Genomic DNA, 22,713 nt, shown 5'->3' with positions numbered 1-22,713 from the left:
GCTTCATTATTCCTCCTTTCCTTAGTAAATAAAAATAATAAAAGACAATTGTGTTTCATACCAGACTTGGAGGCAAAATAAAGAAAATGTTAATGTTTTTGCCTTAGGATTTGTAAAAGAACTGATCAACTTTGTGCTTTTGTTTTTCATGGATAGGCTCAGATAAATCCAGATAAAGACCATAAACAAAACAGCTGCAAGGTTTTTCACCTGTGAGGGTTCTTCTGAGGAAACTAACTTTTAAGCCGAGTGGAAATGTCCACAGGTTGTTACTTTCATTAAATGTCTTCAATATTTTACATTTGAGGCACTTTTAAGTCATCCTTAAGACTTGTTCGAGTGTACCTGCTTCTGGCTCCTTCAAACGCCTTTAACTTTTAACTTTTTTCACTGAGGGCCGCATTTGAAACTTATACGGAGCAGAGCCACAAACCGCCCGACAATGAAGTGAACTGTTCGAAATGTGGCATTTGACATAGTTTTGATGAGCCTCCACACCTTTATGATTTAGAACATCATTATTAGTTTTTGTTGTTTGGGCCAACTTAGCAGGAAGCCTGAGGGCCAACAACATTGGTCTGAGGGCCGCATTTGGCCCCCGGGCTGTAGTCTGGACGCCCCTGTCTTAACTAGTCTAAATGTGAAAAATACTTAAAGGCGCAATGGACGATTTTTCGGCGATTTGAGAACGCAGGTGGAAGTGCGCATGCGCACTCCCCCGTGTGGACTGATACAACACACACGTGCGTTTGTTTATTAGCGCAACGGAGCGCATCGCATCTCTCGTCTCCCGTAGATTTCTGTCCACTTCTGAGTCAGCTCGAACTGTCTTTCTCCGTCTTCATTTTGCCCCGTACACTGAGGGAACTATATTATGATAGATCCATGCGCTTAGGCACGCGGAAACGTGGGGACGAACCGCAGGCGATAGGAGGCGATAGTGAGCGATAGGTGCGTTTTATGATTGATACGTGGCAGGACAAATGATTTATCCACGCCACGAGGAAATATGGTAAAAAATTAGCTGAAAAAAATCGTCCATTCCACCTTTAATATTGTATGTATCTCATATCTCCATGGAACACTTTTACAATGAATCATGCATTTAAAAATTAAAGCTATGAAACAATCCAAATGATTTATGAATCCCCAGAGTAAGATCTGCTGATTATTTTGATGCAAGGTTGGTCTTATTTTTAATTTTACATTTCATGTCAAATTTTATGCTTTTAAATATTTATCTCAAGTCAGGAGAAGCGCCTGCTGAACAGCCTCTGGAGTTCCAAGAGTGCAAATATCAAAACCAGTTCTCTGAAGCTGGTGTTTGCTGAGGAACATCCGGCTCGTCTCCAGGGCAACCTCAGCTCAAGAACCGTCTTCACCAGCCGCGGAGTTTGAAAATGTTCTTTATTTGAAGAGATTTGAAGTGGAAAATGCATCATTTATCAGTGAACACAAGTTTGTTGCTGAACTCATTTGAGCTGTGGGCTTTAAAGAAAATCTGATATACATTCAGAGTTTTAACAAATATATTACAAGACGTGAGTGTGCAGTTCAAAGTGACACATCCCGCTTTTCTGCTGCTCTCTGCGAATGGCACGACATACAGGTAATGATGCCCACGGAAAGGGAATTTAGATTTGAATGGGCTCTCGGCAATGATTCTACAAACGTGGATTAAGGCTTATTTATACATTATACTGTTAAATTTTACAATGGATTTATAGGTACAGTATTTACAATGTAATGCAGGAGGATGGAAAAAAAAAAAAAAATCAACATTAAATATTTACATGGGCGTTGTGACATTAAATTAAGTCAGCCTTAATGAGGAGAGTGGGGCAAGCAAATGGTACACAAATCTGTACATAATGGCACATGTGAAAAGAAAATGAGGACATCCATGAGGAGGACTTTTTTCCTGGGCTTCAATGTAAAACATGTGAATTTCTTTTGCTTTCGATGCATGTTCTGAAACAATGAGATCAGTTTGTCGTTTGTTCCTAATGGAAGTAAGAACATGTTTTAATATAAACACAAAAAGGTTGTTCTTCCTCGTGGCCTCTGAAACAAAAAGTGAATAGCAGGACATACAGAAGTTGCTCGTTCAAGACAAAACTAAATGACTTCTTGGCGGGGGAGGTGTTTCTTACGATGTCGACCCTGTATTACAGCAGGATTACTAAACTAATCTACTCAAGGGTGTAAACTAAAAAAAAAAAAAACACAATAAAAAGTTTGCTAAAACATGCTGTACACCCCGAAACAAAAGTATACATTTTTTTTTGTAGTTTTAAATATGAGCTGGAAATGTCTGTACAAAATCCACTTTAAAGCCAGTTTTGACAAGTACCAGGTTTTTAAACTGGAAAACCCACGTCTGCTGCACGACGGGCCCGAGTGACAAAGAAAAGCAAAGTATGTTTTTACACAATACTACAAGAGCTTAGGAACAAATCGGTTTTGAATTATTGATGAATTTTAAGCATTTCAATTCACCTGTGAGTTTTATTAGACACTCTCTGTTGCTCAAGAGACTAGATTAGATAAAGGAAAAAAGATGCAATCTTTGAGCAAATGTATTACGAAATGTGGCCGGGTGTTTTATGTCAACGTGATATTTGGCAATACCGCGAATCTGATCCACTAAATACTTGCACATACATTGGCTTTGTCAGTAGGGCCCTGCTCAACAGTGGTTTGTATGTCGTTCATAAAACCTTCATGCCAACAGCTCACTGGGTCTGATACCCTGCCATGCTGTAGTTCCCCACGTTGGACAACACCGGGCTGGACGTGGGCGCAGGTTGGGCCGGTTGGGATCCAAAACTCCCCATCCAGGAAGACTGCGACTGGCTGTGTAATTACACAAAACACACATTAAAACAGCTCAATAAGAATAACACAATGAATGGTCTAATAACTGTTCAAGCAAACATACTCGACTCCATAACCCTGCTGGCCCCACGTCTGGTTGTACACGTTGTATGAAGGCCATCCATTGGACATGTACTGTCCGTACTGCTGCTGTTGTTGTTGCTGTTGCTGCTGCTGCTGTTGTTGCTGTTGCTGCTGCTGCTGCTGCTGTTGCTGCTGCTGCTGAGCGCCGCCATAGACCTGGTTCCACTGGCCCCACTGACAGTAATCCACCTAGACACAAGTTAACACATTTTACATTGGCCGGTTTGTTCACCGACACATTTGAAGTGGTTTGTGTTTTATTTACCTGCTGTGCAGACTTGGCCATATCCGGAGTTTCCTTGCCCCAGTAGCACTTGACGACATGACCCTCAATAACTGTCCCGTTCACAGAGACAATGGCGTGAGCGGCACTGTCATGAGAGGAAAACCTAAAGACAAAACCAAATGCAATTAAAAGAGGGATTGTAATGTGCAGCGTTTGTGAGAGTGAAGATGAGCTCCATGCATCAATCGCAGTGAGTCCTATGGATGTGATGTGGTTATGGTGACACCTACAGGCCAAGGCAGAAATGACATTACCTGACAAAAGAGTAGCCTTTGTCTGGAAAGACTCGGATTTCCATGATCTGTCCAAAATCGGAGAAGGTTTGTCGCATTAAATGATCTAAAAACACAGGACAAACAGTCAGCTTCAGTTTGAGGCTCATTTGTAAATGCGTTGACAGTGAATGAGACTCTGACCGGTCAGTCCAGACTGGATCCCTCCACAGTAAACGGTGCAGTTCTGGGGGCTGGACTGGTTCACCACGTCCTCAAAACGCAGCTGCTTTGAGCTACCTAAAAACATCAAGTTATCAAACTCGTTATGACTTTGGAGGCATTTCACGTACAAACAGATGAGTCATGTGACCCAGCCTAGACCACGCCTCCTCTATAGCGACACTGGCACAGTCCCCGCCCAGCTGTGCCGCTCATGTTGCCACTCAGAACTGGAATCTGAGCCTCTGCTACATTACCCGGGCCTCGCTGCGTTTTACATATCACACCGGTTATCAAACTCGACGTGCTCGCCGCTTGCCGACGACACGTAAACGTTTTTAAATGTCATTAACCCCCAAGACATGCGTTATTGTGCGTTTCAATGGCGCTTACTTTCTTGGACACTTTTTGGAGCTGGCGGTTTGCGAGTTGCCCAGTTAGTCCTGATTGGACGTCCTCCGAGCCACTGACCGCCCATGTGTTGAATGGCAGTCTCAGCGTCCTAAAAAGGGCAACGAAAATGACAAACCCTGGTTATCATTGTGAATGTGTTAAAGCCGTGTAAGTTCAGAATGAATCTAAATGTTTACTATCAAGACAATAAGACTAGTTTGTGCTAAAGGGTAAAAATTAAGATAAATTTTAAGTACTAACTGCTACTGTGTGTTATTGGCAAATGTTCGAATGTATGAGAATAAACAGAAAATAAATTAACCTTCAGCTTTTGTTCTTGCACCGGAGTCTTACCAGTTTGTTGTAGAAGGATACAAATCCATACCCCTTTGACTTTCCTGTGGTCATGTCCTTTACAACACGGGCATCCCTGAAGCAAGACAAGAAACACAGCTCAACCATGTTCACTTTTTACTTTTCAAACCAAAAGGAACCAAGCAAAACACAGAGTCCACTACACTGTCTTATAAAGGATATATATATATATATATATTCATTAGCTATTTGACCCTGGACTGAGCACTGACTCCAAATTCAAAGAAACACAATACAAACACATGCAATCTAAGTTTTATCTTGTATTCTCAACGATACGGCACCACTTTTGTTTTTCAAATGACTTTAGTATATAATCCATGAAGGAACATATGATTTACCATGCATGTAAAACGGGTGCTCAGCCTACATATAGTAACATACAGAAAATATAAAAGAGAAAGGAATTTAAAAAAAGGCATACATGGCCTGTTAACAGATTTCTGTTTTTTCCTGGTCAATGCTCTACCACCAAAACGGAGTATGGGCTTTGAGGAGCTGCAAATTTTGAGAAATTGACATTTAGAACTTTTAGGAATTGCCATTTCACTACACATCTACCGTATAGAAGTTGAAATGTCACAGCTTAAAACATTGACTTGAAAAAATATATCGTTTTAATCTATTTGTGCATCTAAAGCTTGATCATACTGCATTACAACTATAAAGACAAATGGAAAATGGAATAATAGAGAAAAAAACTACATCTGAGTCTCCAGAGTGCACAGTCCTTGCTGTTAGCCTTCAAGCTCCTGTCCAATCCTATGAGCATTTCTGTAAAATAACCAAAGGGCTATTACTTTACGGACACCCACAACTACAGGAACGTCGACAGCTGTAGGCACAAAGCTTTGTGTTGACATTCAGGTGAATACTTACCCCCAGTCTAAGTTAATCCAGTTATAAAAAGCAAAAAAAAGACAAACTGCTACAAGACACGATCACATTTAAACCCGTAAAACACTGGCGTAGATTTGTGACACTCTCTCTGCGACGCAAAAGTGACTAAACTACAAACAAAAATAAAGAAATACAAAATGAGAACACAATGGAATACTTACGAGATACTGCCGAATGGAGCAAAAGCGGCTTTGATATCTTCTGTGGTGATATCAGGGTTCAAATCACCCACAAAAACATGATAGTGATCTTGAAAAAAGGGGGAAACGATTAGGCTCGGTTCAGTAACGAGTTTAAAAACACAGATCACTGTAACTTACTTGATGTGTCTTTCTTCTGACTACTTGGAGTGGTAGCCCAGTTTACTTTGACCTCCTAAAAACACAGAAGAGACAAACGTTTGAACTTGCAGATTAAATGAATAAATCAAAGCAGAAAGAGGGAACACGTCCGACCTTTCCCAGTATCTTTCTGCCGTTCATCGCTGCGAGAGTTGCTGCAGCGTCTCTGTGCTCAAAGAACTCCACAAAGCAATACGGGTCGGTGGTCGTGTGCTGAAAAAGAGCATCAGAATAAACCGTGTTAAACTCATCTCAGCGGTATAATAAACGCACAGACGGGACATTTAGTTAGTGTGATTATTATTTTAGATGGAAGTGTCTACGTTGCCTGCGGCTATTGACTGATATTCTGTCGCCACGCGTGTTGGACGTGGATCAAAACAGGACAAACAATCATACATTGTTAGTTTAATGATTATGAACATAAAAATACATTAAAAAATGAATGAAAAAACAAGGCATCATTTCTGACAATGGTTTATTAGACAAACTGGTTCATAATTAGGTGTAGGATTAGAAAACTTGTCACGGTTAGGGTGAGGTTTTGGGAAGAGATAGTTAGAAAAATTGATAAAATCGCAATAGTCCTTTAGATGTGCAAAATTAAAAATAGACAGCAAATCGTCTATAATTAAGACTATAACAAATGGCAGTGAATAGAGACAGAAACGTCTGGGGCAATTTCCCAAACAAAGGTACAAATAAATGATATTTCTGCACTTTTGTGGTTAATTTTATGGTCATTTCACATTTTGAGCGACACTTGAACCTGAAAAAGACATTTTCAGACACATTCGAGCACATTTCTGATACAATGTGTGGCAAGAACGTTTTGAGATATTCAATCTTGTCGTTAAAAAAAACATTAATTTTACTCATGAAAACCGAAACGTGAATGCAGCGCGCCTCTGTAATTAAGACATTTCGTGTGATTATTAAAAATATCTACCCAGTTTTCTACATTTAAGGTTAAACGGTTAAAGGTCAACGTTGGGTGCGCACCTCTGTAATCATTTTGCAGCTTTTGCAGGGCCCAATCTGAGTGAAGAGTTGGAGAATCAGAATCTCCGTGACGTCTCTGGAGAGGTTTCCCACGTAGCTGTGAATGAGACAAGTGTTAAATAATCTGACTGAAAAAAACAACCGCGTCAAGCGCAACAAGAACGCGCAGATAAGCGGCTACATTCACACAAACACTCGCCGCAAAGGCTTTCCGTTTCCCTTCCCCGCTAGCGTGGCCTTAGTCAAAACAAACACGTTCTCTAAATACGTCTAAAAATATACAATCAGAGCAGTGTAAAGTGTTATTTTCGCTTGTGCGCGCGGAGACGACGAGCTAAACGAAGGCAAACGGGAAATTACCGAAGCGTCAAGTATGAATGTAGCTCATGCTAAAGCTAGTTAGCATTTAGCGGCTCAGTAAAAGATCATACGTGTGGTTTTGTTTACTCACAGGGTTTTGGGTAAGTCGTCGTCCATATCTGAAATTCACTAAACAAAAAAGGCAAAAGCTCGGCCTACAGTTCTGAATATGGATGTCTAGCACTGGTAAAGTTTATTAAAGCGCTGACACCGCGGCTAAACAAAGCTAACAGTTTCCGAGCCTCTTCTTCTTCGGAGTGTTGCGCTACGGCGTTCGCTCGGCACCAGCGTAATGACGCGCGTTATCGCCCCCTACTGCTCCGGAGTGTGTACCACATGTGTTTTTGTTTTCTCCGTGTTGTGAATATTTTAGGACTGTAATTTAACTTTTAATGGCGAACTGTTGTATTCGTTCTCAGTTTTTCCTTTATCTTATCTTATCTTGTCTTTATTAGTCCACACACAGGGGAAATTTCGGTGTTGCAACACAAGTAGGTGCAGAAGTAAAAGAACAGATAACTTATAGAAAGCTTTAAGGAAAAAACACTCTTAATAGAAAAGCTCTTATAAAAAAACTCTCAGAAAAAACTGTTATATTCTTAATAAAAAGGAATAAAAAAATTAAATAAAAATAATAGTGATCATTTATATTACACTGCTCACCCCACACGATCCTGTCTGATGTTTTCTGATCAACTTCAAAGTACTGTTAAGATAAGTGTGGCCTGACATTCTTGCCCTTTTGTGAAATGGATGCGTGAACACAAGCGTCTGCCCACCTACTCCTCCACGTTTCTATGGTCTTCTTGGCGTAATTGCCCAATTGCATGCTACGCTTTATTTATCAAATGTTGGCTGATAATCGTATCAAAAATATTTTCAATTTTTTTTTTTAATTATAATGTTTCTGTGCAACATTTTGATTTGTCTGTAATCAAGCTAAAAATAATAAATAAATCAGAATCAGAAAGGTATATTGCCATGTCAATTAACAAAATTCACAAACACAGGAACTTGTCTTGGTGATTGGGTGCAGCACAAAACAACAAAAACAATGAATAAGTCAAAAGAGGAATAATTTAAATCTACTATGGGATAAGAATAACAATAAGGTATCAGATAAAAAAATAAGAATACAAATTAAAAATAAGCTTAATATGTACACAAATTTACAGTTGTACAGATATACATATGTAGTGCAGTGTAGTAAATAAATACATGTAAAAAAATAACAAAATATGTAATTCCTGCAACTTGTGGACCATACGGTAGCATTAGATCTCTGAATACAATTTTTTGAGTAACTGCATTCTGTTTTTCATTTGTTTTTTCGACATTTTTGGGGGCAGAGTCGAGCTAGACATTCGGCAAATGGCTGATGCCGACGACGACGCGCGCGGCGTTAGCCTCCGCACACGTGCACACATCACCGCGTCAGTTGACTGTCAGTTAACGGGGAAAAGGCGCTCGCTCGGCGGGGTCTTCAGCCACGTAACAAGTGGTCCCTCCGCGCGAGCCCGTCTCCGCCAGCGCCGCGCGGCCGTCCGCCCCCGACATACCCGGCTATTTCGAGAAATTTCCAGCCCACTTTTTGGCGCGTCACTTGCAGGCATCTTTAAAGCGTCCGTCGCCCGTATAAAATGTCTCAGTGCGAGGCAGCGGCCAGGAACATGAACGGCATGAAGACGCAGTCCCCGACCCTCAGCATGGCGAGTAACGAGAGCGACCCGCTGCCCCTCGGCTGGGAAGTCAAGATCGACCCGCAGACGGGATGGCCCTTCTTTGTGGATCATAACAACCGCACGACGACCTGGAATGACCCGCGGCACGACACGAGAAAGGTAAATACACAACAAACAAATAAATAAATAAATAAATAAAAGAAGAGATAGAGAGTGTCGCTGTTTCATGAAGTTGCGGTACGCGTCGGTTTTTACGCGCGCGCCGGCGAAACGCGTGGGACCGCGTCATGTTACATATGGATTTTGTTGACCACAGGCCCGGCTTGGCACCGTTATCCCCCCCCCCCCCCCCGACACTCTGTTGCGCACGGGGGGCTGTTCTAACAAGTGATCGAGCCCCGTTGTGCCCCTTAGTCCGTGATCCGTGTGTCTATATTTACCCCGATGAGTCACCGCGCGGTACCGTGCAGGCGCCTCTGACCGCGCCGCCGCCGCCGCTACGGTCACGGCGCGTCTTTGCATTGCGCCGCGTTCAAACTTTATTTATTTTTTTTACCGTACAAGGCTCGACGCGGTAGCCACAGTAACGCGCCCGCGGTGTGTGTGTGTGTGTGTGTGTGCAGAAATATGTGTCCAACGCAACCTTCAGGGGCCCAAATGTGTGTGTTGCTGAGGGACTTTGGTCAGAGGGATTTCCGGGCGGTCAGTTGGTTGCGTCCCGCTCTGAAACGTAGACCCTGTTGTCCAAAGTTAGTGTCCCGAAGAATCTGCTAGAAAGACACAGCTGTCAGGGGGATAAAAGTGGTGCAATGCCGCGCGCGCACTGCACAGCCCCGCGTGCGCAAATGGCAGAGGGCAAAGGGTCATCCACAGCTACTTGGGAAACTTTTGTTGCAAGAAATGGAATGCAATTAGGTTTTGCTGTTTTGCTCGAATTGAAAAAACAAAAAAAAAACTGTATTCAACACTAAACATAGGGCTACAACTAACAATTATTTTTGCTCATCTGTTGACAAATGACTTGTTTACATTGTGAAAAATGTGTTTTTACCTCATTTGACCCTGAAAAAGTACACGCCAAAGAAGTAGATTTACAGACAAATCAGATTTCCCCATCCAGAACTCTAAATGTGCATGTTTGTGTCATTTCGATGCGATCACTGCTCTGTCTGAGTCATCAAACCTCTTCTCGCATTACACAGACCGAACGGCCATTGGCGGTTATTCATTTAACTTGTCGTAGCCCCACAATAACAAAGTTTGCTCACTAATAATCATTTACAGCGATGGCTCACTTTGGTTGCTGTTTACAGAACCGTTCTTCACGTTTAACATAGCCCCACGCAGTTTATGATTTATTCTTTATTAGCATTTGTTGCAGAAGTCCTTGGGCAACGTGAATCATAACACACATTATCCTCAGCCTACAGTATAACAATATAAGCTACGATTCCATGGCTTCGGACCCGTTGTATCGCCATATGATGCGTCGTTTTCCATTCGCACTCATCATATTGACAGGTCGGGACATCCGTGGACGACAGTGTTACTATGGAAACACTTTTAAGGAGTAGTCCCTTTTGTTGCTGGTCATCGTTTGGCAATAACACGCTCTGGATGTAATTGTGGCCGGTGATCTCATGCACATCACGGCAACAATATCAACACGCACAGCTGTCAAAGGGCATTTTCAAGAATACGATGATGTTTTTGTGTCGTTTTAACCTATTCGTTTAACCTCAATGCACGTGTACTGCTTAATGTATGAGCTGTGTTTCAAATGGCTCCACAATTACAACTACCGTATTTTCCACATTATAAAGCGCACTGGATTATAAGGCACAGTCTATTTTCCATAATTTTTCCATATAAAAAGCACACTGGATTATAAGATAAGATAAGATAAGATATTCCTTTATTGTCCACACATGGGGAAATTTCATTGTTGCAACGCAGGTAGATACAGAGGAAAAGAACAGATCACTTATAGGAAGTTAAAAAAACAAAAACACTCTCAAAAGAAGAACTCTTATAAACAAAAACTCTCATAAACAAAAACTCCTATAGACAAAACCTCCCATTTCCCAACAAGGGATGGAGGGGAAAAATAAATAAGCCGCACTGTGTGTTTTTTTTGAGAAAATTAAAGGCTTTTAAGTGCGCCTTATAGTGCGGAAATTACGGTAGTTTTTTTTTAAGAGGTTCACTTCAGACACGGCAAACGTTGGAGGTTTTAAAATGGAAAATGGACTGTCCCGCAGCGTTGTTTGTCCGTGTAGTTTTCACTTTTCACGGCCCCTTACACCTGAATGTTGCCTTTATTTTTAGCGTGTGCAGTGCGACCATTACGGTACAAAAAACATGATGAATCAGGACTAAAGTAGGCATTAACAGTGTAGACCAAGAAAAAATAAAAACATATTGTGAGGATGATTTTAAGTGTAATCACAATTATTGATGGCATGGAAACAACATGGTGGTAGAAGAAGTAAACAGTAGTGGTCTAGGGAAGTAAAAGCCATTTGGGGAAACTACTAAAGTAAGAGTAACAACTGATTTTACAAAACATACATCAACAAAGTCTGGTATTCAAAATAAATACCACAAATATGAGAAAAACTAAATCATCTCAGAAGGAGGCCTGGAAGAAACACACATGTTCACACTATAGATCAGAGCTTCTCAAAGTGTGGGGCCCGTTTGTGCGTACGGTACACGTGACAGACGTGTTATGAGCGACAGAAAAACACCCAAGAGAGCAGAGGAGGAGTGGGTCAGCCTGCCTCTGTCCCTCCTCTGTCTCTCCTCTGTCTCTCCTCTGTCTCTCCTCTGTCCCTCCTCTGTCCCGCTTCGTTTCTCCTCTGTCCCACCTCTGTCCTTCCTCTGTGCCTCCTCTGTCCTTCCTCTGGCCTTCCTCTGGCTCTCCTCTGTCCCTCCTCTGCCCCTCTTTGTTTCTCCCCTGTTGCACCTGTCCTTCCTCTGTCCCACCTCTGCTCCTCCTCTGTCCCTCTTTGTTTCTCCTCTGTCCCTCTTTGTTTCTCCTCTGTCCCTCTTTGTTTCTCCCCTGTTGCACCTGTCCTTCCTCTGTCCCTCCTCTGCTCCTCCTCTGTCCCTCTTTGTTTCTCCTCTGTCCCTCTTTGTTTCTCCTCTGTCCCTCTTTGTTTCTCCCCTGTCCCACCTGTCCTTCCTCTGTGCCTCCTGTCTCCCCTCTGTCCTTCCTCTGTCTCTTCTCTGCCCCTCTTTGTTTCTCCCCTGTCCCACCTGTCCTTCCTCTGTCCCTCCTCTGCTCCTCCTCTGTCCCTCTTTGTTTCTCCTTTGTCCTTCCTCTGCCCCTCCTCTGTTCCTCCTCTGTCCCTCTTTGTTTCTCCTCTGTCCTGCCACACACCTCTGTCCTGAAGCAGCTATTAAATCTTGAGGAAATAGTGTCTCATCTCATCCTTATTAATTGTGTCTTAAAGAATTTCTGGCCCCCCTTGGGAGATAAAAAAGTATCGACGTCCCCCACAGTCCCTGGGACGTGCAGAACTGGCGCTTCACTGCTGTAAATATGGTGTTTAAAGGAGAAGACTCTCATCACCGTGGAACACTTTTACCACTGCGGGTCCACGACCGTCACACAGACACAGAGCTGACTCGTACCTCTGCGTTTCATTGTTTTCAAAGCCCCTGGGATCAAAGCGGAAAGGAATAGAATGCACACACATTCTTTTTGCATGCGCTTTATATCCTGAAATGAGCCGTCAGTAGCAGAGCAAGTTCAAAAGTTAGATTCTAAAAGGGGAGTGTAGCGTCCAGTCGAACTGAGAACTGATGGAATGGAAACAATTCAAACTCATTTAACCGTGTCATCCAACCATAGTCAGAGCTAAGCAAGAACAAATAAAGAATAATTAAAATGTTGTCCTTGTAATCACTCATTACATTTACATAGCTGTTTTCCATACGTTTGTAAAATAAAAATGTAAAATTGTTCCATAATACATTCATATTACAGTCGACAGGGGAACAAGGTTTGTGTGCATTCGATTCCTTTCCGCTTTGAGAACAATGAAACATAAATGCAGAGGTAAGAGTCAGCTCCGCGCAGAAAGCGGTCTGTGTGTGACGGTCGCAGTGGTAAAAGTGATCCAGTGACAAGTGACATGAGTGCGTCTTTTCCTTAAAACGCTGTATTTACGACAGTGAAGGGCCAATTCTGCCCGTCCCAGAGGCTGTGGGGGGCGTGGATACTTTTCTCCCAAGGGCGGCGCGCCAGAAAAGATTTAAGACGCTCTGTTATAGACAATATACTCACAGTGGGAAGGATAACCCAAACTTTCCTGAAGTAAGAGTACTGTATGATGTCTGAAAAACAAAAAGTTCACATATATTGTGACCTGAATAATCACTATTATTGTTTCACCAAATAATCTTCTTGACATTCCTAAACTTGTAATTGACCATATGATTATAATGCAGGTCCAAAGTAAATCTTGCAGGATATTATATTGAATATTTGAGATTTGCGTACCACCAAAAGTACCCATACCATAATTTGTTTAAGTTGTGTTCTAGTATTTTTGACATACAGTTCATAATAAACATTTACATTCCAGGTGAGGGAGCTGTCTGTAAACGGACCGAGCGTGTCACCAGAACCGAGCCCTCAAGAGCCTCCAAAATCCTTCATCAGAGAAATGAAGCACCCGATCCTGCGCCCCGGGTACGTCCCCATCCCAGTCTTCCACGAGGGTGCGGAGGTCCGACAGCACCCGCAGCAGCACCCGCAGCACCCGCAGCAGCACCTGCAGCAGCACACGCAGCACCACCCGCAGCACCCACAGCATCCGCAGCACCCGCAACAGCACCCGTGTTACTCGTTCATCCAGCCGAGCGCTCCACAGAGCACCCGCACAGACGGACGCGCTTCCTCCCCCAGCCAGGGTCCTCACGGTCGACCCAGATCCCCCCTGCACGGGCCCACGGACGGCTGCAGCAGTGAGAGCGCAGCAAAGTCCTGCTCCCCCGTCTCATACACGCCAGAGGTACATTTATATGTGTTATTCAACTTTAACAACTTTAACTGGTTTATTCAAAGGTGCAGAATATACACGTGTTATTCAATTTTAACCAGTTTAATCAAAGGTGCAGAATATACACGTGTTATTCTATTTTAACCAGTTTAATCAAAGGTGCAGAATATACACGTGTTATTCAACTTTAATCAAAAGAATATTTCAAAGAATATTTCAAAGAATATACACTTTCTTTGTAAATATTCTTTATCAAGGATCTCTCACTCAGTAAAGATATTGTCGGATGCCAACCGCCATAAAACAACAACAACAACAACAACATATTGTTTTACATTTATCTCATTTGAAAATTAGTCTACTTGTTTCCATGGAGATGTTATTCGCCTGGAAAGATCCAGACAATGACATTAAACTTATTTTGCTAAAAATACTTTGAAAAACTTGCATTCTTATTGTGGGCCTGTTTCCATGGAGATAGAAGTTTAATGCCATACTGTAAAGGTAAGAAATACCATCTTCCTGGTGATAAAAAGATGGCAGAACCTCTAGATTAAGTTTTGATTTGGTTAGATTTAACTTGAATATTGAATTAGAGCACATAAAATCAACAAACACTTTTATTAGAAATGTAATAAATGCCATCCACTATGTTAAATAGTTAAAAACTAAATATAGTGATTACAGATGACTATAGTGCGTCGTCGCTCGGTAAATGGTCATATTTTCATGCATTAGTGGCTTGTTGCTTGGTAAAAGAGCTATTTTGAAACGTGCTTTGTGCGATGAAGGTTTCTGCTCTCAAATGTCTAAGGCTGGAGGGTTTATGCGCTCATATTACACATTACTAACAAAATGCTTGCAGTTTAGTCGGTGAAGTCAGTGTTTTTACCCTCTGACTTTCACCCTCTGGATCCACTGTGTGTCTAGATCCCACTGCAGAACGTACATTACCCACAGAACTCCAAAACATAAAGACGCATTGATACTATGAGCGCACGTGGACCGCTTCAGCAAGGATCTTATTTGTATGTGAAATGCCAAAGTTGCCTCGGATAAACAGGCGCACAAATATAAATATATGTTTGTCATTGTGAATCGTAACGAAGCAAACGGACATTTACCACACGGTCTGCGTCACGCGTCAAGTCCCTGGTGGACGCTGTTGTTGTGCTCGTACTATTACCCAGCAGAGACGCACAAAAACACATTTACACTTGTACAAACGTGTCCTCTGACTCAACACTTGGGCTTTTGAACTAGCTAAAGAATTAGTCTCATCAAGTACCGATATTTTTACCCCTTGATGCATAACATAATCGCGGTATTGACAGATGGGTTTAGAAAAGAGATTAAAATAGTAAACTGTATGAACTAGAAGAGGATAGAATCTAATCTCTAATCTCAAAACATGACACGAGACGACATAAAAACACAACTGTAAACGAAGTAAAACAAAGAATATATATAAAAGTCAAACGTTCAATCCGTCCAGAACAAGCCATAACGAGGCGAGCAGTGAAACAAACTCAGGCCAGTACCCTCAGATTGAAAATGACCTCTGGAACGTGAGGGTTTTTTTGGACGAACGAGGGGTTTACACAGATTTCTATTCACTTATATTCACACCTAGATGTTCCTGTGTTGCAGGTTTACAGCGCCACACATCACCAGCCCCCGCGACCGAGCAGCACGTGCCTACAGGCCGGGTACATCCCCATCCCGGTGATCCACGAGGGCAGCGGGGGAGCCCAGACCTCGCCCCAGCTCAACCCCTCGGTCTACTCGCAGCGCGTCCCGTACCCGGAGCACCAGCAGCAGCAGCCGCAGCAGCAGCCGCAGCAGCAACCGCAGCAGCCCTTCCACCGAATCCAGGCCGAGGAGTGGCCCGGCTACGCTCCGAGGGAAAGGGCGTCTCCGGTGACGTTCCCCCAAGCTCCGCCCATCCACCACCCGACGACGCACGTGAGGAGCCAGTCGCCGATCGTCCCGCAGCTGCACGGAGACAGACCACAGGTAATCGAGGAGGTTCAGATGACGCACACTCGAAGATTGACAGTAACACGGAATGAAGAATGTAAACTAAATATACATTATTAAAAAGGCCAATTATTCCTTATATGCGCTGTTATCTTTGATTGGTAAGACTTAAGTTTTCTAACTCAATCATTGATATAGTATACAATCTTTTATTTCAATCAAATGAATGCAGAAAGGGCAAATTAATCAGCGTATATACACTAGACTATAAGTGGTAGTACTGTAAAGTAATTTCTTGTGTTTCGCATATACTAAAAAGCAATAAAGAAATGATTCCATACAATAAAGGATTTATGTTTTGCAACTAAAACAGTAATAGCAGTAATATTGCTGCGTTCATGTGGTCCTTGGGAACTTGGAAAAATGTGTTTCCGAGTTGAAAAAGTCGGGAACTCTTGAGCTCGGGAACTCTTGAGCTCAGGAACTAGGGAACTCGGATCAAAAGCTGCTGCCTACTTCAACACCTCACATCACCTGCTGTGATCATGAGCCGATTTGTTATATTATCTTAAACATTTAAGCTCTTTGATTAAACGTTACCACATGTATCAGTTGTCCATATAGAAGAGCAACAGGTTTGTGCAAAAAGACTGTTTTTAGGACATTAGTCAGCTAAAGTAAAAATAGTGGGATGTTTTCCAAAACGAGATAACATTTTGCTAACAACAACCAAACTTACTAGTTAGCTCTATTAAACGCTGTTAAAGAGCGGACTTTTACATCAAAACCCCAACTGTCACATGAATGTCAGAACCTCGACTTCTTATTTTGGAATCCCGAGTTCCCGAGGAGCACATGAACGCAGCATAATCAGCTTTATATAGTACAGACGTAGTCCAGATTACTATCTTTCTTTTTTAGGATCTGAATGAATGTGATGTTATTATTAGGACTGAAAATAGTTTTGTTAAGTATTTAATGATGGGATCACCGTTACCATAGCCACGCTGTTGCTAGCGATAACCCTGTTGTTTTTAGTGTGACATGACATTTAATCAAAGATCCATAATTGTGTTTCAACTCCTTTTAAAGTTCATAGTAATCTTTGCAGAAAACATGCATAACGTTGATCTATAATTACCAGGTCAATCACCATAATGAATTCAAAGTGGCGTGATTAACATTGAAATTAAAAGCGCTTTAGGCTGCTGCCAATTACCATTTCCTCCCACTGTTCCAGGCCCAACCGCACATCCTGATGAGAGAGTCTCCTCAGAGGATGGAGCCGGAGCAGCACATCCCTCAACACAAGCCGGAGAACGTACAGCCCCTGCACACGGACGCCGAAAAACCGCCGCAACCTCAACTGTACCAGCCGCTACCGCCTCAGCAACCTCAGCCGCCGTCGCCCCAGCAGGCCGCCCCGCCCCGACCCACACAGCCCCCACAGCCCCCGCACCCCGAGCCGATCCCTCCGAGACAACAGGACCCCCAAATGCCTCCTCAGCACATGGCAGACATCCATGTACAATTGCCTCCCAAACCAGAAGCCCAGGACACTACCACGACCGCTACTACTCCTACTACTGCTACTACTCCTACTACTGCTACTACTCCTACTACTGCTACTCCTACTACTGCTACTACTCCTACTACTGAGATCCCGAAGGCAGATCCCAAGCACGCGGGTCTGGCCAAAGTCGAGCAGATCATCGACCGGGTCGCCAAGCTGGAGCGGGAAGTGAAGTGCTTCGGCGGCAAGAAGAACGACAAGAAGTACTTACTGCTGGAGGAGCTGTTGACCAAAGAGCTGCTGGCGTTGGACTCGGTCGACCCGGAGGGGCGCGTGGACGTGCGGCAAGCCCGGCGCGACGGGGTCCGACGGGTTCAGACCATTTTGGACGTGCTGGAGCAGATGGAGGAGCAGCAGGCGCCGGCGCGCACCTCCGAGACGTCCACGGACCTCACGCCCAAAGGGGAGCCCACCATGATCGCCAAGGAGAACGTGGAAGCGTCCAGGGAAATTTCATAACGACGCCAACGCGAGACAAGGACGGTGCAAACGCTGTGGAATTCGATAGTTTATAAATTCAGACACACACTGGTTCCGACTCTTCCACTCCTGCATGCAGTGAATAACGGCGGTGGCATTTCCGGTCCCCTCGGCAGCACATAGACCTCGGTAGCTCGGTGCGATGTTTCTGTTTCAAGCCAATGTTTATGCCTTTTCTTGTCGTGCCAATGTTGTCTCTCGGACTTGACACTTTGTATTGCATTGGAGTTTAAATAAGAGGCCTTTATTGTCCATGGAAAAAAAGGGAGTATTTTCTCAGTGACCTGTTGTAGTTGCCTTTGTCTTGGGACAGATTTTGTACTAGGGCTTTCTGAATTCACTCAGAAGTTTAGTGTGTGTGGGGCTCTGGACACTTTCCTGTTAACGGCCGATGAAGCACAAACGTGGATGTGTAGATCTGGTTCCTGAAGTGAAATATTTTGTCCCGTAAACTAAAAAAAAAAAGGTTTTAAAGAAGAAGAAGAAGAAGAACTAACTAGCAATGTGGTAACTAATGATCCGAATGCTCTTACTATACTGTCATCATATACTGTATTATAAATAAAAACTGTATATTCACGATGTATGTACAGCTTTATGGTTGATATATTTTCAGCAATATATCATATCTTACGGTCATTAGTTACTACATGGCTGGTTTGAGTCCCCCGCGCTTTTAAACTGTTAATATTGGACTCGAGGGCAAAAACTAGGGCTGGATAATGTGGCAAAATGGTTTAAAGTGTGGAATTCATGAGCATAACACAAGTTTCTTTCTTTTCATCAGTGCCATTTAACACAAAAAAATGCCCAATTTCTTCTCTTCCAAAGCTCCAAATTCCAAACCACATGGACGACCGTAGAGCTCTCAATTAAAAATCAGATTAATTGCCCAATAGTTAAAACAAATGTGAGTTTTACTTCCTGAACCAGAGATGCCTGCGTTCTGTTGCCGGGACATCTCACAGTTCATTTCTTTCATAGACGCTGCTTTTTGGTGCATTACTGATCAATTATAATGCTGTTTTTGCACTTTGCCACCAATGAAAGTATTCACGCTCAAATTTGGCATCACCACAGTGGAAATGTAGGACGTAATAACACAAGTTTTGATTGACGTGTCGGCGTGTATTGTATGTGCGTTGGTTTACTTGTAATTTCAACATATAAAATATATATCAGTATTTATATAATATTAAAGTATTTTGGTACGATAGCGAATGTGACCCGAGTGAGACAATCAGCACGTTGGTTAAAATAATTTGAATGTCTTTGTATCGACACCAAAGCCACAGTGTGTTTCAGCGCCAACATTAAAACGGCCAAATGCCTTAATAATGCCAACTGTGAGAAATATATTTAAATATCTGGAAAGAAATTCAAAAGATGTATCTTATGATCACAATTTATCACTGTATTCATTTGTAAACAAAAACAATGATAAGCTGTTTGTTTATTAGGACCACGTTTTAACACACGGTATTTGTTGGCTTAGTTTAAATCACCTTTTTGAATAAACTACTGTTGTTATCAAAGAGAATTTGGTATGGTTAGAAATAAAAATGTATTTTGGATTCTATTTGTTTAGTCTTTTTTTTTTGCATTTTGTTGATTAGAAATGTTCAAATAGAAAATACTTTAATGACGCAAAAATGTATATCTATATGAGTAGTTGATTTGCCAATATTGATCCAATGGAAATGTTTTGAAATGTGTATTATTATCATTTATTAATATGTAATGTGTGTATTTATATAGCCCTTTTGCACCTTCAAGGCACTCAAAGCACTTTACAAGGCAATGTGGGTGAAGTGTCTTGCCCAAGGACACAACTATATTCCCTCTAGCGCCCCATTGTGGCACCTGGTGTTCCCTCCCATCCAAGTACTAACCAGTTCAAGTACCATTTTATTCCCTTTATTCCTTCTTTAAATTTCTTTTGCAGCTTCCAGCCTCCACACAAAAACTTTTGTCACACGCGGGTGCAGTTTTGTCCTCCACTGCGTTAATCATTATTCAGAATGACCTTGTGTTCGGAATAATTTCAGAACAGGTCCAACCCTAATTCAGATTTGGTTAAAAAAATTAAATATATATTATCTTTAGGTCGTGCTTTGTGTGAAAAGTGTGAAAAGAAGCACTGGTCTGTAGAATATTTGCATGTGATCTGTAAACCAGCAATGAATTACTCCACAGAGTAATTCACAACTCTTCTCCAGCCCCTTTAGGCCCTGACGATGCCTCGTTTGTGTGCGTCAGCTGTTTTCCGGTGCTTTGGTCCCACCTGAGACGTTACAGATAAATAAACGGTCAGCTGTGTCCGGAGTCAGCTGCTGCGGCCGCTCCCTCAGAGTCAGAGAAACAGATTTAGGCCTGAGTCAACACAGTGCAATCCATCTGGGCTTTGTGTGTGCGGTAACTACTGCCTGAAAGTGACGGTGCTGGTGGGAAGTATTACAATTTAGATTCAGGATTAGATTAGGCACAAGTTATGGGAGACAAACGCTGGATGGAATTTAGACTTAAACAAACATAATTATCCGTAAGGGAACACTTGGTATCCCAAAAACTGAAATAGAAGTAATTAAAGAACACTGGTAAAAAGTTAATAAAATACAATAAGACAAAATAAAAGAACAACAAAAAATATGAATATGCTTTAACAGTTCTTCTCCAAATGTAGGAGACCTCTGATGGTACTTGGACTTCCTCTGAGTCTGGTGGTACTCAGGGTACTCCTGCCATTTATTTGAATAACATTTCATGTAGGTTTTATTAATGCATTCTATTTGCAAATCTGGTTAGAGTTTAGATATATTTTAGACCAACATTTGGTCACAGCACATTGATAAGGTCAGTGATGAATGCAAAAAGATGGATAATCTGCTTCGTTGTCAGGTCAGGACTGGGGAGCCAGCAGAAGGTCGCTCCTGAGTATTTATCAGGCTATCATGAGGGCAACTATTGATTATGGCTGTACTGCCTACATGTCTGCAGCTGAGGCTAACTTAAAGAAGCTTGATGTGGAGCAAGCCCAGGACTTGCGTATCTGTTGTAGGGCTTTTCCGACTGAGGTTGAATTGGGAGAATTTCCATTACGGCTCCGGAGGTTAGAACTTTTGTTGGCGTACTGGGTGAATGTGCAAGGTCATACAAGCACGCACCCAGTCAAGGAATTTCTCAGAGAAGATGGGGGACAGAATGAGGCTGACAATTTTGGTTTTAACTGGGTAGGAAATGCAAAAGCGCGACTTGCTGTGATCGAAGTGTGAGCCCTTCGGTGGCTTTGTCTACTATAGCTCCTTGGAAGTTTGTTCCTGGCGTTTTCTGTTCTGTTTTAAGTGGCTCCAGTGAGAGGACGTCTGAAGTGAAGCTGCTCTCTCCGATTGTGCTCCTGAGCTTGTGGACTTTCCTTTGACCTTTGACCTTAGACGTGCAAGGGACTCCAGAGTACTGCTTTATTCCATGATTCTTGTAAAACAACCTTGTTTTATTCTTAGGAAGACTGAGACCCTGCATAGTAAAAAGCAAAAGCCATGTGAGTTTTATTTTTTTGTCCATTTGTGTCATTAAAAACAATCCGACCAATTAAAACTGAGCGAGAAAGAAAGATTTCCTTGTTTATAATTGAATACCTCTGTTATTACTGGGCACATCCCATAAACTGGCACAAATTAAATCTCTTCTTTGTCGGACAAAATTTACTTCAGTCTTTTTTTCCTCAATAACTTCAAAAAGTGGTGGAATTACTCAAATGAAAAAGGTGCAAATATTGTGATTTGAAATAACTTTAATCAGTTTAATCTTCGTGGACTGTCAGAGTTAAGCTCAAAACATTCCAAAAACAAGAACGACACAGGAGCCAGTTATTTACTCGCGCGAGAAATGAGGAGAAATGTTGGTCTCAGTCACAGGACGTCACAAACGTCTCTGAGCTCTCTCTGCATCGCTCCTCAGTTTTATTGGTTGGGAGTTTAGCAGTCTAATGCATTCTATCTGCAAATCTGGTTAGAGTTGAGACATATTTTAGACCAACATTTGGTCGCTCTGGCTGTGGTGAAACGGTTTGTGAGCCACAATAGTATTCGGTCTACAGTATGCTATAGTTTGCAGTGGCAGCCTCACTGTTTTTATCATTTAAAAATAAATAAAACAATTAAAACACACATTTAAAATTTTGCACAAAGCACACTTTGCTTACAGGTTCCTGCAGTCTTTTCCTATTGTGCTAGTAAGATATATGGCTAATGGAATCACACAAGTCCCAGAGGTGTCCATCTGTCCCGCTCAGCTTAACCTTTAAAGAAATTACCCATTACAAGGACATTCTTTCTTTAGTGGCCCCTTAAAATAAACATATTACGCAATCTCATTAGCTAAATGAGCTTTTAACCTTGTTCTTATAACGGAGGGAACGCAGTAATATAATTTACTATAATTGTTTACCCACTTCCCTATGGTCTATCAATTTAGGTTTATTGAGTACTTAGTTTTTTCAAATTAGGTACTTAGGCATAGGTAAGATTCAGGAATGTTGTGTAGCAACAATAAAAACAAGAAAATGACAAGAAAACCCACTGCCAATATTGTAACTGCAAAGGTGCATTTACCGCCATCTACTTTATTCTTGTTGTTGTTGTTGTTTTATGGCAGTTGGTATCCTAGTGTTACATTACCGCCAGACTTTATTCCTTCATTATTCTTCAGACTTTATTCTTTAGACTTTATTACCTCCCCTCACCCCCACCCAAACCCCGTCTTCTCATTACAGTCACCTACTTTACTTTATTCCTTAGACTTTATTTACTTTACTCTACCCACCCCACTGCCATTGTGGTGACATCTATATAGTTTATTACAAATCATAAAACGTCTCTTTATTGTAAATCCGTGCTGTGCCTGGCCCCTTCAGCAGCTCATAATAGTGTCACTGA

The 22,713-nt window shown here is 42.1% G+C and overlaps 2 protein-coding genes across 4 annotated transcripts; one reads left to right on the top strand and one right to left on the bottom strand.

Moving 5' to 3' along the window:
- Positions 1–1,394: 1,394 nt before the first annotated feature.
- On the bottom strand, positions 1,395–7,294 carry tial1 (TIA1 cytotoxic granule-associated RNA binding protein-like 1). Of its 3 annotated transcripts, XM_072436528.1 has the most exons (12): positions 7,144–7,294; positions 6,693–6,789; positions 5,805–5,903; positions 5,670–5,724; positions 5,511–5,598; positions 4,429–4,504; positions 4,075–4,183; positions 3,664–3,759; positions 3,502–3,586; positions 3,227–3,350; positions 2,942–3,150; positions 1,395–2,856 (listed from the first exon to the last, which is right to left on the bottom strand). In XM_072436528.1, exons 1-12 carry the CDS (start codon positions 7,167–7,169, stop codon positions 2,736–2,738), a joined length of 1,185 nt encoding a protein of 394 aa, XP_072292629.1. In that variant the 5' UTR covers positions 7,170–7,294; the 3' UTR covers positions 1,395–2,735. The 3 variants fall into 3 exon arrangements, with proteins under 3 accessions (XP_072292629.1, XP_072292630.1, XP_072292631.1); XM_072436529.1 differs by lacking the exons at positions 5,511–5,598; positions 5,670–5,724; positions 5,805–5,903; positions 6,693–6,789; positions 7,144–7,294 and adding an exon at positions 5,155–5,349; XM_072436530.1 differs by lacking the exons at positions 5,511–5,598; positions 5,670–5,724; positions 5,805–5,903; positions 6,693–6,789; positions 7,144–7,294 and adding an exon at positions 4,874–4,980.
- A 1,317-nt stretch (positions 7,295–8,611) lies between these two features.
- bag3 (BCL2 associated athanogene 3) lies at positions 8,612–19,353 on the top strand. The gene is made up of 4 exons (XM_072436670.1): positions 8,612–8,893; positions 13,330–13,758; positions 15,397–15,762; positions 16,967–19,353. The coding sequence occupies exons 1-4, from the start codon at positions 8,693–8,695 to the stop codon at positions 17,756–17,758; spliced, it is 1,788 nt and encodes a 595-aa protein (XP_072292771.1). The 5' UTR covers positions 8,612–8,692; the 3' UTR covers positions 17,759–19,353.
- Positions 19,354–22,713: the final 3,360 nt, after the last annotated feature.

Source organism: Eucyclogobius newberryi, unplaced genomic scaffold (assembly GCF_026437365.1).
Source record: "Eucyclogobius newberryi isolate DKJ021-1_F unplaced genomic scaffold, fEucNew1.0.hap1 SCAF_8, whole genome shotgun sequence".
NCBI lineage: Eukaryota > Metazoa > Chordata > Actinopteri > Gobiiformes > Gobiidae > Eucyclogobius > Eucyclogobius newberryi.
This window is presented reverse-complemented; position numbering and strand designations above follow the sequence as displayed.

What these genes read in the sequence shown, in the direction of transcription:
- tial1 (XM_072436528.1), bottom strand. Translation starts at nt 7,169, where the DNA reads ATGGACGACGACTTACCCAAAACCCT. An exon ending in TATCCTTCTACAACAAACTG is followed by an intron (nt 4,184 to 4,428) that starts GTAAGACTCCGG and finishes TGCCCTTTTTAG; the next exon opens with GACGCTGAGACTGCCATTCA. An exon ending in CAGCAGGGTTATGGAGTCGA is followed by an intron (nt 2,857 to 2,941) that starts GTATGTTTGCTT and finishes GTAATTACACAG; the next exon opens with CCAGTCGCAGTCTTCCTGGA.
- bag3 (XM_072436670.1), top strand. Translation starts at nt 8,693, where the DNA reads ATGTCTCAGTGCGAGGCAGCGGCCAGGAACATGAACGGCATGAAGACG. An exon ending in CGCGGCACGACACGAGAAAG is followed by an intron (nt 8,894 to 13,329) that starts GTAAATACACAA and finishes TTTACATTCCAG; the next exon opens with GTGAGGGAGCTGTCTGTAAA. An exon ending in TGCACGGAGACAGACCACAG is followed by an intron (nt 15,763 to 16,966) that starts GTAATCGAGGAG and finishes CCACTGTTCCAG; the next exon opens with GCCCAACCGCACATCCTGAT.